This window comes from Diceros bicornis, chromosome 35 (assembly GCF_020826845.1).
Source record: "Diceros bicornis minor isolate mBicDic1 chromosome 35, mDicBic1.mat.cur, whole genome shotgun sequence".
Classification (NCBI taxonomy): domain Eukaryota; kingdom Metazoa; phylum Chordata; class Mammalia; order Perissodactyla; family Rhinocerotidae; genus Diceros; species Diceros bicornis.
This window is the reverse complement of record NC_080774.1, coordinates 10,538,690-10,551,028: the sequence shown is the minus strand read 5'-3', so window position 1 is coordinate 10,551,028 and position 12,339 is coordinate 10,538,690. Positions and strand designations below refer to the sequence as shown.

Here is a 12,339-nt window from a genome sequence, read left to right as displayed (position 1 = left end):
CTATTAAGTCGACATCTGCTGGGGTCGAACATGCTCGGGGTCAACTGAGAGGCCACCCAGACGCTTCATTTCTCTCGTTTGCGTTTGCGGTGGGGCACGAAGAGGCTGAGGGTGAGGTGGAATTCTGTAGAGGCTCCGGGGCTCCGGCTGCTTCCCGCCCTCCTGGGCTGGGGGAGCGGGGCCCCTCCGGGCATCCGTAGCGGGCTAGTGGGGCCGCAGGGACCGGGGCGCCGGCGCGTGGTCCGGAGTCCTGGTCACGAGTTCCGGAGACGCCGCAGGGCTTGTGTGAGCCACGTTGGGATGTGGGGCTGAGGCCAGATGCTGCTTTCCCGTCTCCCCGCGTCCGCGACCGGAAGTCGCCTCTTGGGCTTTCAGCCTGGCCCGAGTTTGGGCTAACTGTATGCGTCCTCGTCTCCTAAGCCGCATGTCTTCCATGAGACGGTAGTCTGGAAAAGAGCAAAAGCCCGGGAAGCAAACGGTTTCAAGTTCCAGCCTCGCTGCATTCCTGGCTGGAGATTCCTTGGCTCTAAGATTTCTAATTCGCAAGACAGGAGTAATGAAATAGGGACTTTGACCACTAACTATTTAAGAAACACCGAACACGGTTAAGATACCTTCAGATACCCAAGTTCATAGTGTATTGGGGAGACAACCCCTAAGTTAATCGTTATGAGGGTTGTGGACGTGTGGGGCTTTGGAGGAAGGCTTGTATGGAATGGGGGAGGGATGAGAAGGCTGTTAGAGCTACTTGGAGGGGAGGTTAAGGGCTTGTCTGGGAAGCGTATCAGGTACAGTGTACGACCTGCCTTGTTATGGGATAGTTGGTGAAATGTCTTCTTTGTTTAACGTATGTACTGGCAGATGGCGGGTGAAACAGCTGAGAAGCCGGCTCCTAAGGAGAAGAAACCTGAAGCCGAGAAGGCTAATACTGGTGGCAAGGTGAAGAAGGGTAACCTCAAGGCCAAGACGCCTAAGAAGGGGAAGCCCCACTGCAGCCGAAACCCTGTCCTAGTCAGAGGAATTGGAAGGTACTCCCGGTCGGCTATGTATTCCCGAAAGGCCATGTACAAGAGGAAGTATTCAGCAGCTAAGTCCAGGGTAAGGGAGCAGGGGAACCGCTAACCATTGTGTCTTAACCTTAAAATGTTTGGCTGCCTCTGACTTTTTGGTGCTTTTTTGTCCGGACAGATTGAAAAGAAAAAGAAGGAGAAGGTTCTTGCTACTGTCACAAAACCAGTTGGAGGTGACAAGAATGGTGGTACCCGAGTGGTTAAACTTCGCAAAATGGTAAGATTTGGAGGAGACTGTAAATGGGATGTTTAGTTGAAGCTTGAACACAGGATTTTTCAGTGTGCTCAGGTTTAGAAGCTTATGTTTACCAGAGACTTCCTCATGGAGGAGAATGGGTCCTGGGTTTGCCACTTGGCTTTCACATTTACTGTTCGATCTTAAGTAGAGTTACTTTTCTGTGCTTTTGTTTCTTCACGTGTAAAGCAGGCATAAAGGTTTGCCTCACAGGGTGGTTGTGAGAATTAAATGAAATAACGCATATAGCCTAGGATGCGGTCAGGCCAATCGGAGATTTATCCACTAGAGCAGTGTTTCTTGGTTCCTCTTTACTGCGCACAAGACCCAACATTTTCTCAAGGTTTGCTCTGTATTTCCATTATGGAAATATTCCCAGATATATTACACTTCACATTTGAAAATTACTGCACCAGAGGGAAAGTGGCACTTTGATCCCTTGTCACAAGTTTGTGAGCTGATTTTTCTATTAGTTATTAATGGTTGTGATGAAAGCAAGACTGTCCACTAAAATGATACAGTGTACTTATAAATAGGTTATTCTGAGTTACTTGTCATATGTTTAATAGTGTTTGTGTGGGGTCTTTTTATAATCGATGAACTCACAGTCCTAATCTAGTGTCTGTGGTTTTCTACAATTTGTTTTCCTTTGTGGATAAAATGGGAGTAATAACAAGTTTATATGGAGGATGTGAACACGCTTAATTTGAAATGGAGAACAAGCCAGGCCTCCTCCATAACATGTGACATGTATGTCAGATGTGTGTTTTTCTGGAGAAGTACAGTTCACAATAGAAGTCAGGGACCCCAGAAAAGCTTGAGAATCGCTGTTGCATGACAGTGTATAATGAAAGCTTGCCAAGTAATCTCTAAAATTTGGTTTAATCCCAAGTTTGCAAAGGAGCCTTGCTTGATGCTTTCTGTCTTGGCTTGAACACACAGCTCCTTCAGTTAAGTGGATTCCATCCTAATGTTTTTGCATGTGAAGGGTAAGCAGCGACGTTGATCTTTTCCAAATTTAAAATCTACTTAGGAGAAATGAAAGTGCAATAGTGTAAATAAAGCCTTTCAAATAAGTAAAAAGGCTGTAGCAAGGCTTCCACTGACATAACAGGCTCTGCTAATCTGGTTAGCTTATTTAAATAAATTGGACCTATGGACTCTCTCCAGCCTAGGTATTATCCTACTGAAGACGTGCCTCGAAAGCTTTTGAGCCACGGCAAAAAACCCTTCAGCCAGCATGTGAGAAAACTGCGAGCTAGCATCACTCCTGGGACCATTCTGATCATCCTCACTGGGCGCCACAGAGGCAAGGTGAGCAGAGCGCCTCAGCTGGTGGAGCCTGACTTCAGGTGCCTGAAGTGTTTGGTCATACTCTGTTTGCAGTCTGGGTGGGATTTCTTTATTTACTGTTAACTGCCATTGTGGGGGAGAGGGGCAAGATGACCCATAACAGTACCAACACCTCAGTCACTAGCATAACATGTTTAGTCCATAATATATAATAATCTACCATTTCCTGCTGTTGGTAATATTACTTGTTAAAGATGGTTCAGATATCCCTGTATCCAGAAATACTGATATATTTGAGTTGCTTCCTTGGGATGGAATTGTTGAGTTAAAGGATATTAAGTTTTTTCTTTATTGTTAGAAGTAATGGCTGCTCATTAAAAAAAAAACAAGCACACAAAAGTAGTCATGTGTCACTTAAGCACCGGGGTATGTTCTGAGAAATGCGTTGTTAGACAGTTTTGTTGTTGTGCAAACATCATGGAGTGTGTTTACACAAACCTAGATGGTGTAGCCTACTACACACCTAGGCTCTGTGGTACTGATCTTATGGGACCACTGTCATATATGCGGATCCTCATTGACCAAAACATGCAGTGCACGACTGTGTTGCTCATATTCTAGGGTCACCCCCGTGAGTAGTTTAGTATAGTTGCTTCCGGAACTGCTGTACATATACATACATAGAAATTTCCTTTACCTAATTTAGAAGCCTGTGATTTGGTTAATTTAGAAGTCGGTCTCTAATTGCACAAACATCTAGCATTTCTCTTTAATTCACAGAGGGTGGTTTTCCTGAAGCAGCTGAGCAGTGGCTTGCTACTTGTGACTGGTAAGAAAATCCTTGGCTTTTCTATTCTCTGAAACGGAAATGTTTTTAAATGCTTACAGTGTACACTTCTGCTCCCACGTACGTGGAAGTTTCAGTGTCATGAGATTCTGCACCCCATTTCATTGCCTTATGTATACGTGAGCTCTAAGGAAGCAGGTGTTGAAATTTTGTGTAACTGCCACTTAAAATGCAGAGTGTTTGGGGGCCAGCCCTGTGGTATAGTGGTTAAGTGCGCGCGCTCCGCTGCTGGCGGCCTGGGTTCGGATCCTGGGCGCGCACCGACACACCGCTTGTCAGGCCATGCTGTCGCGGGGTCCCACATAAAGTGGAGGAAGATGGGCACAGATGTTAGCCCAGGGCCAGTCTTTCTCAGCAAAAAAGAGGAGGATTGGCATGAATGTTAGCTCAGAGCTGATCTTACACGCGCGCGCGCGCGCGCAGTGTTTGGCTACTAGCCCTAAGGAAGGTATGCTGCATAAGACATGTAATTGGTCTGCCATTCAGCACCAGGACGGAGTTCCTCAACGGTGAAAAGTGAACTGTTTGCTCCAGAAAGCAGTCCTCAGTTTAATTTTGTCATCAGGGACTTGTGGTTTTGACCAACCTGTATCCATGACTAGGCTGTCTCCCAACCTGAGTGACTTGAGATTGAGGGGGAAAAAACCTTGGGCAAACTGAGATCTTGAAAAAGTCTTGACGCTGGCAGTAGGAAAAGCATGTTGGAATTTCTTGAGATCCAGAAATTAGAAATTCAGATCACTGGGTTTCTCCAAATCCAAACTCAGTTCTTAAATCTTTGCTTCCCTGTTCCCTCACTAGATTGATTTTTTTTCCTTAGGACCTCTGGTCCTCAATAGAGTTCCTCTGCGTAGAACACACCAGAAATTTGTCATCGCCACCTCCACCAAAATTGATATCAGTGGTGTGAAAATCCCAAAACACCTGACTGATGCTTACTTCAAGAAGAAGAAGCTGCGTAAGCCCAGGCACCAGGAGGGTGAGATCTTCGACACGGAGAAGGAGGTAAGCTGCTATTTCTGTCTGCCTCTGATAGCTCTGGCCCCCCCCAATTGGGAGTGAAGATAAATAAGGTTAAGAATTATTAAACAAAAAGAAGAAAAATAAATGTTATAAATAATGAGGACTGTCTGGGGAAGAAGATTGTTCCAGATTCTGCTTAATGCAATAGTCTAATGGCAGCCGGCAGCTCAACTCAGAATCCTGAGGTTTCGGTGGAAGTCTATGAATTATTGCCACTGTTCCGTTGGGATTCTCCCGTATTTATCCTTGATGTGTATTAAAGTCAAGAAAAGGGAGAGAGAGAGCTGCTATTTTTATTATATTAAAAACAGATCATATTTCACAGCCCTCCAACGAAAGGATTGCCATAATTACCTTCTAAATATTCCTGGGATTGAGTCCTTGTGACATAGGATTCCTTAGTTGATGGTGGAGTTTGGTACTTGTGCCCTACTTGTAAATGATTTTCTCTTTCTTTAGAAATATGAGATTACAGAGCAGCGCAAAGTTGATCAGAAAGCTGTGGACTCACAAATTCTGCCAAAAATCAAAGCCGTTCCTCAGCTCCAGGGCTACCTCCGTTCTGTGTTTGCTCTCACAAATGGAGTTTATCCTCACAAACTGGTGTTCTGAATGTCTCACAAAGAACCTAATTAAATACTGATCCATCTCCTTTGTGTCTTTTTTATTCTTACCTGCCTGGAGGTGTGTGCCATCTTAGTGATACCCTAGCTCTACTAGGAGGAGTGGGATTGGAGGGGAGTGGTGTCAGCTGTGGTGGAAGCTCCTCTTTGGCTTTGGATCAGCATTCTTAGCTTCCTTAGTGTCTGGTTTCTCAGCTTTTTCACCCAGCACCTACCAACAGAACATAGCGGCATTTCCCCATTCATCATTGAACAAGTCAGTATGAAACTGGACAGGGATAAGAAAGCACTGTGGGCTCTTAGGCCATAAACTTGCCTCCCTTGTGATAACTTAACGTCCATTCTCCCCTGTCTGTGTAATTCTGAGTCTCTCCCCCATAATCATTGCTTTAGTCGCTTACATATCTAGTTTCTTAAAGCATACACAGCAAATCTGACTATAGTTGTTTACTCTCCTTTAAGCAAAATCTTCATATACTGTACATATTTTTACACAGATGACAGTGTATTTTGATCATTCCATAGAAAATGTCTGTCTTACTTGAGGCATGGTATGGTATTCCATTCTATGGATATTTGAATTTCTGTCATTTGTAGTTATATACAGTAGTGTAGTAACTTCAAATGTGCATACAGATGAACAAGTACCAGGTAAGAATTACATTTTGCTGAGTCAAAGGATTTACACATTTTTCATTTTGGTAGGTGGTGCCAAGCTGCCCTCTATGGGAGTTGTACCAGTTTTATACTGAGGCACAAGAGTGCCCCTTCCTCACAGGTGCCCTAAAAAATGGGTTATCAAACTTGGGTTTTTGGCAATAGATACATGGAAAATGACTCTGATGTGGGTTTTTTAAGTTTGTACTGATAATTTACATTTGGTGAAATTCATGATTTTTCATGTGCAGTTCTGTGTCTAGAGTTAGGTTAGCATCACCGCCAAATTCCTCTGTGCTCTTGAAGTCAGCTCCCACTCCAGGCAACCGCTGATCAAATTTCTGTTCCTATTGTTTTACCTTTTCCAGAACTTCATACAATATGCTTTCCTTAGCATAATATTTTGGAGATTTGTTCATGATTACCAGTAGTTTTTTTTGTCAATTAGTGTTCCATTGTATCAGTGTATCACTATCCTAAAATTCACGCATTGAATGACATTTGGGTTATTTATAATAATTGGAGATCATGAATAAAGCCACTGTAAATATTCACATACAGGTTTTTGTGTGGGTGTATTTTGATTTCTCTTGGCTGAGAACACCTGTGGTAGGATTGCTGGGTTCTATGCTCAGTGCATGTTTAACTGTGAAAGTGATTGCCAGACTTTCCCATCTTGCAGCAACGTGGTGATTCCAGTTATTCCGCCTCCTTCTCAGCACTTGACGTTTTCAGTTTTGACATCCATGCCAATCCTCCTCTTTTTTGGCTGAGGAAGACTGGCCCTGAGCCAACATCTGTGCCCATCCTCCTCTACTTTACGTGGGAGGCTGCCACGGCATGGCCTGACAAGCAGTACCTCTGAGCGTGCCCGGGGTCCAAACCTGGGCCACCTGCAGCAGAGCTCGTGCACTTAACTGCCACACCACAGGGCCGGCCCCTGATGTATTCTTGAGACAAATCGGAACGTCACTTCTGGTTAGTGGCTTCTTAGGTTCAATTCCAAAATGGTCATGGCCACAAGGCCCTCTGATTGGCCCGTTTCTGCAGCCTACTCCTTTCCACTCTGCCGTTGACCTTTCTAAATTGCTTTTAGTTCCTGAGATTGGGCTGTTTTTTCCTGCTTCGGAGCTTTTGCACATGCTGTGTGCTCCTTTGGACTGCCCTTCCCACCTATCCATTCATCTCCCCACCACGTGACTGGCCCCTACTGTGTTGACTAAATACGGTAGCAGTTTAACTCCCCAGGCAGCTCACCCAAGGAGGGAGGAAACATTGCTCAGGCCATTGCAAGCTTCTGGTGCACCTGGCAGGTATTATTTATCATGATAATTGAAAGGTGAAGAGGGCTGGCCCTGTGGCATAGCGGTTAAGTGCACTTCTCCGGCCTCAGCACCACTTCTCCGGCCATGCTGAGGCCACGTCCCACATACAGCAACTAGAAAGAAGTGCAACTATGACATACAACTATCTACTGGGGCTTTGCAGAAAAAAAAAAGGAGGGGGATTGGCAATAGATGTTAGCTCAGAGCCGGTCTTCCTCAGCAAAGAGAGGAGGATTAGCATGGATGTTAGCTCAGGGCTGATCTTCCTCAAAAAAAAAAAAACTGTTAGGAAGAGACTTGCATGACAAGTTCCGGGGGAAAAAGCAAGTTGGAGACGTAACCACATGCGATACAAAGTCAGATTAGATCCCCATATGGACAAACCAACTCTAAGGGATATTTTGGGATAATTAGGGAAATTTGAATATGGACTGGCCACTAAGATAAAAACTTAAGTGAAAAAAGGTTACAAGATAAAATGATAGTACCTCATTTTGATTAAAACATGTAAGTGATAGATTGCAAAAATGGCCACAAGAAATCTTCCTATCCCTGTAAATTAAGGTGTGGTTCTCAGATTTTCTGGTCTTGGGCCATTTATAGTCTTAAATTACTAAAGTTATGAAAGAGCTTTTTGTTAATGTGGGTTATGTCCATTGATACTTACCATATATATTTTTTTCTATTTACGCATTGATTACATCATTTTCACCACCAAAATACTAATTACAATCCATCACCACACATGTGCGTAATCATCCCTTTCACCTTCCCCTCTGATAACCACCAATCCAATCTCTGTCTCCATGTGTGTGTTTGTTGTTGTTTTTATCTTCTACTTATGAGTGAGATCATACAGTATTTGACCTTCTCCCTCTGACTTATTTCGCTTAGCATAATGCCCTCAATGTCCATCCATATTGTCACAAATGGCTGGATTTCATCGTTTCTTATGGCTGAGTAGTATTCCGTTGTGTGTATATACCACATCTTCTTCATCCATTCGTCCCTTCATGGGCACTTAGGTTGCTTCCAAGTCTTGGCTATTGTGAATAACGCTGCAATGAACACAGGGGTGCATGTATCTTTACACATTGGTGTTTTCATGTTCTTTGGATAAGTGATACTTACCATATTAAGACTAAGAAATTATTAAAGTGTTTATTTGAAAATGACAAACCATTCTATGTTAATACGATATTTTTATGAAAAATATTTTCCAAAACAAAAATTTATGAGAAGAATGGCATTGTTTTGTTTTTGCAAATCTCTTAACATCTGGCTTAATAGAAGACAGCCGGCTTCTCATATTTGCTTCTACATTCGATCTGTTGCAGTATCACATGTTATGTACTACAGCCTCTGGAAGCTCCATTCTACGCTCATGAGAGAAAGAGTGAAAAGACAGTGTTTTAGTGGTAGCATGACAAATCACTTTCACTTTATGGATTCACTTTAAGTGTCTCAGGGACACCAAGGATCCCTGGATCATACTTAGAACCACTGTGCTAGCCCCTTTGCAGTGTTCCAGAAGTGGAATCCATACCCCTACCTCGGAGATGTCTTCCTCTCCAGTCCACCTGGTTCCTACAGCTCTGGTGCATGTGTGTAGTGCTTAGGGCAGGCCTGCTCATCACTGACAATGCTGGAAACTCCATGCCTGAGGTCCTACTTCCTTAGTGTCCCAGTTCTGACACTACCTGGAGTTAGTGCAGACCCCACAGGTTGAGGGCTCAGTCCCATAAGACTGCCCCCTACTTCAGACACCAATCACAAGTAGTGGATCCCCAGGTGACCCACACTTCTGTCTGATTTGGCTACAAATTGGAGGTTCCCACGATTCCCTCCTCAGGTTCTGTAATTTGCTATGACAACTCACAGAACTCAGGGAAACACTTTACTTATATTCGCAAGATTATTATAAAGGATTACAACTCAAGAAGAGCCAAATGGAAGAGATACATAGGGCAATGTAAAGGGGTTGGTGAGCACAAAGATTCCATGCCCTCTCCAGGCACAGAAACCCTCCCAGCGCCTCGATGTGTCTACCAACCCAGAAGCCCATCAAATCTTCTTCAAGGGTTTTTCAGGGGCTGGCCTGGTGGCGCAGTGGTTAAGTGCACGTGCTCCACTGCGGCGGCCCAGGGTTCGCTGGTTCGGATCCAGGGCGCATACCGACGCACTGCTTGTCAAGCCGTGCTGTGGCAGCGTCCAGTATAAAGTGGAGGAAGATGGACACAGATGTTAGCCCAGGGCCAGTCTTCCTCAAAAAAAAAAAAAAAAAGATAGTTCTTATGTTCTTGTGACACACCCCCATCATTTTTTTTAAAAAAAAAAGAGTTTTTATAGAGCTTAATCTCCAGCCTCCTCTTTCACCCAGACTTAAGTCTGTGGGTGGGGCTGAAAGTTCCAACCTTCTAATCACTTGGTCTTTCTGGTGACTAACAGCATCCTGAGTCTATCGAGGGGTCCCACCTTAAGTCTCCTCATCAGCATAAACTCAGGTGTGATCAAAAGGAGCTCCTTATGAATAACAAAAGACACTCCTATCACTTGGGAGATTCCATGGGTTTAGGAGCTCTGTGCCGGGAACTGGGGACAAAAACCAAATATATTTTTGTGTTATACCACATTTCCCATTTCAAGATCTTTAACTCCGTCACACCTGCCAAGTCCTTTTTGCCGTATAAAGTCATATTCACTGGGGCCGGGGACTGGGACGTGGACATAGCCTGGGGCTATTACTCAGCCTACATCGCCTCCCCAGCTCTGGTTCCCAGGGTTTGCAGCGGGTCCTGCTCCTGTCCAGGGGGACGCCCGCCATTAGAGGCTCTAAGTGTTGAACAGATTTGGGGGCTGCTCTTCCGTATGCAGCTCAACGTAAAGACAGTGCAAAGTGCAAAATACACGTACGGAGAGGTCCCGATGTTGCACAAGCACAACACTGGAATTGCTTTGAGAGAAAGGGGCTGTGGAACGAATCATTCCAAAAATATTCATTGAGTGCAGGTCTGTTGGAAATGGTGTAGAGGTTAAGGTTACAGCTTTAGGGATTGGACGGACTCGGATTTGAATCCTGGCTTTGCTGCTTATTCGTTCACCTTTCAGATAATTAATATAATAATTTTATTTATTTATTTTTTCCCCCAAAGCCCCAGTAGATAGTTGTATGTCATAGTTGCACATCTTTCTAGTTGCTGTGTGTGGGATGCGGCCTCAGCATGGCCGGAGAAGCAGTGCGTGGGTGCGCCCGGGATCCGAACCCGGGCCGCCAGCAGCGGAGCTCACGCACTTAACCGCTAAGCCACGGGGCCGGCCCATAATCAATATAATAACGATGGCAAATGCTATGGTCCTGTGTATGTGCCAAGCAGATGAAGTATATATATACTTTTTAGACTTGTTTTATTGTGGTAAAATATTTATAACAAAATGTACCATTTAAAAAAAACGTTAAGGGGCTGGTCCCGTGGCGTAGCGGTTAAGTGCGTGCGCTCCGCTGCTGGCAGCCCAGGTTCGGATCCCGGGTGCGCACTGACGCACCACTTGTCAAGCCATGCTGTGGTGGCGTCCCATATAAAGTGGAGGAAGACGGGCACGGATGTTAGCTCAGGGCCAGTCCTCCTCAGCAAAAAGAGGGAGGGAGATTGGCATGGATGTTAGCTCAGGGCTGATCTTCCTCACAAAATAAAAATAATAAAAAATAGGGGCCGGCCCGGTGGCGCAAGCGGTTAAGTGCGCGCGCTCCGCTGCGGCGGCCCGGGGTTTGCCGGTTCGGATCCCGGGCGCGCACCGACGCACTGCTTGGCAAGCCATGCTGTGGCGGCGTCCCATATAAAGTGGAGGAAGATGGGCACAGATGTTAGCCCAGGGCCGTCTTCCTCAGCAAAAAAAGAGGAGGATTGGCGGATGTTAGCACAGGGCTGATCTCCTCACACACACACAAAAAAATAATAATAATAATAAAAAATAATAAAAAATTTAAAAATGTTCAGTGTACAGTTCAGTGATGTTAAGTATATTCACATTGTGCAACCATCACCATCATCCCTCTCCAGAACTTTTTCATCATCCCAAACTGAAAGTCTGTCCCCACTAAACAATAACTCCTCTTCCCCTCTCCCCCCAGCCTCTGGTAACCTCTCTTCTACTTTGTCTCCGTGCATTTGACTATTCTGTGTACCTCCTGTAATAGAATCAAACAATATTTGTCCTTTTGTGTGTGGTTTATTTCACGTAGCACAATATCCTCAAGGCTCATCCACGTTGTAGCATGTGTCAGAACTTCATTCCTTTTTATGGCTGAATCATAGTCCACTGGATGGATATACCAATGGATTTGTTAATCCATTCAGCCTTGGTGCACATTTGGGTTGTCTCCACCTTTTGGCAACTGTGAATAAAGCTGCTATGAACACTAATATACAAATATTTGTTCAAATCTCTACTTTCAATTCTTTTGTGTATATACTAGAAATGGAATTGTTGGATCATATGGTAATTATATGTTTAATTTTTTGAGGAAGCACCATACTGTTTTCCACATTAAGATATATACTTTTAACTCCCTCAATACTTACTACCACCCTAGGAGGCATGTTCTGTTACTTTCATCATCATTCCCATTTTATAGACGGGAAAAACTAAAGCATGAAGAGGTTAAGTCACTCCTCCAAATGGGAACTGATCCTGGATTGTCTGGCCCCTGGGTCCATGCTCTTAACCATGCCCTCTATCACCTCTCAAATCGTTAAAACAGAACCTTGGTTCAATTAATCTCCCTACCTATGGACTTCCCTACAAAAAGATGACCTGGTGTTAATTAATTCATTCAATGATTCTTCAACTCCAGATTAAGCACTGACTCTGTGCCAAGCATTGTGCTAGGCACTGTGTATCTTACAGTCTAGCAAGGTAGACAAGCACCTAAATATTTATTAATTATTTAATTGCAATTGAGATAAATATACTAAGAAAAGGTTACTGTGCAAACAGACTGAGAAACAGGAGGACTTGCGATGTTTGGTAGAGTCAGGGAAGTCCTCTGTGAAGGAGCTGAGACCTGGAGGATGAATAGGAGTTTGTCAAGCTGAACAGGTAGGGAAGTGCATCCCTGGCAGGGGGAACAGCAAGTGCAAAGGCCTAGAGGTAGGAACAATTGCATAATTGGTAAAGAAATTGAAAGAAGCTAGAGTGACTTTCTTAGATCAAGATGGGCACTGGCCTGGGGCCGGCCCGATGGCGCAAGCGGTTAAGTGCACGCGCT

The 12,339-nt window shown here is 44.5% G+C and overlaps 1 protein-coding gene across 1 annotated transcript; it reads left to right on the top strand.

Annotated features, from left to right (window-relative positions):
- The first annotated feature begins 4 nt into the window (after positions 1 to 4).
- Positions 5 to 5,117, top strand: RPL6 (ribosomal protein L6). The gene is made up of 7 exons (XM_058531457.1): positions 5 to 111; positions 862 to 1,098; positions 1,189 to 1,287; positions 2,476 to 2,619; positions 3,379 to 3,427; positions 4,266 to 4,450; positions 4,928 to 5,117. Exons 2-7 carry the CDS (start codon positions 862 to 864, stop codon positions 5,078 to 5,080), a joined length of 867 nt encoding a protein of 288 aa, XP_058387440.1. The 5' UTR covers positions 5 to 111; the 3' UTR covers positions 5,081 to 5,117.
- Positions 5,118 to 12,339: the final 7,222 nt, after the last annotated feature.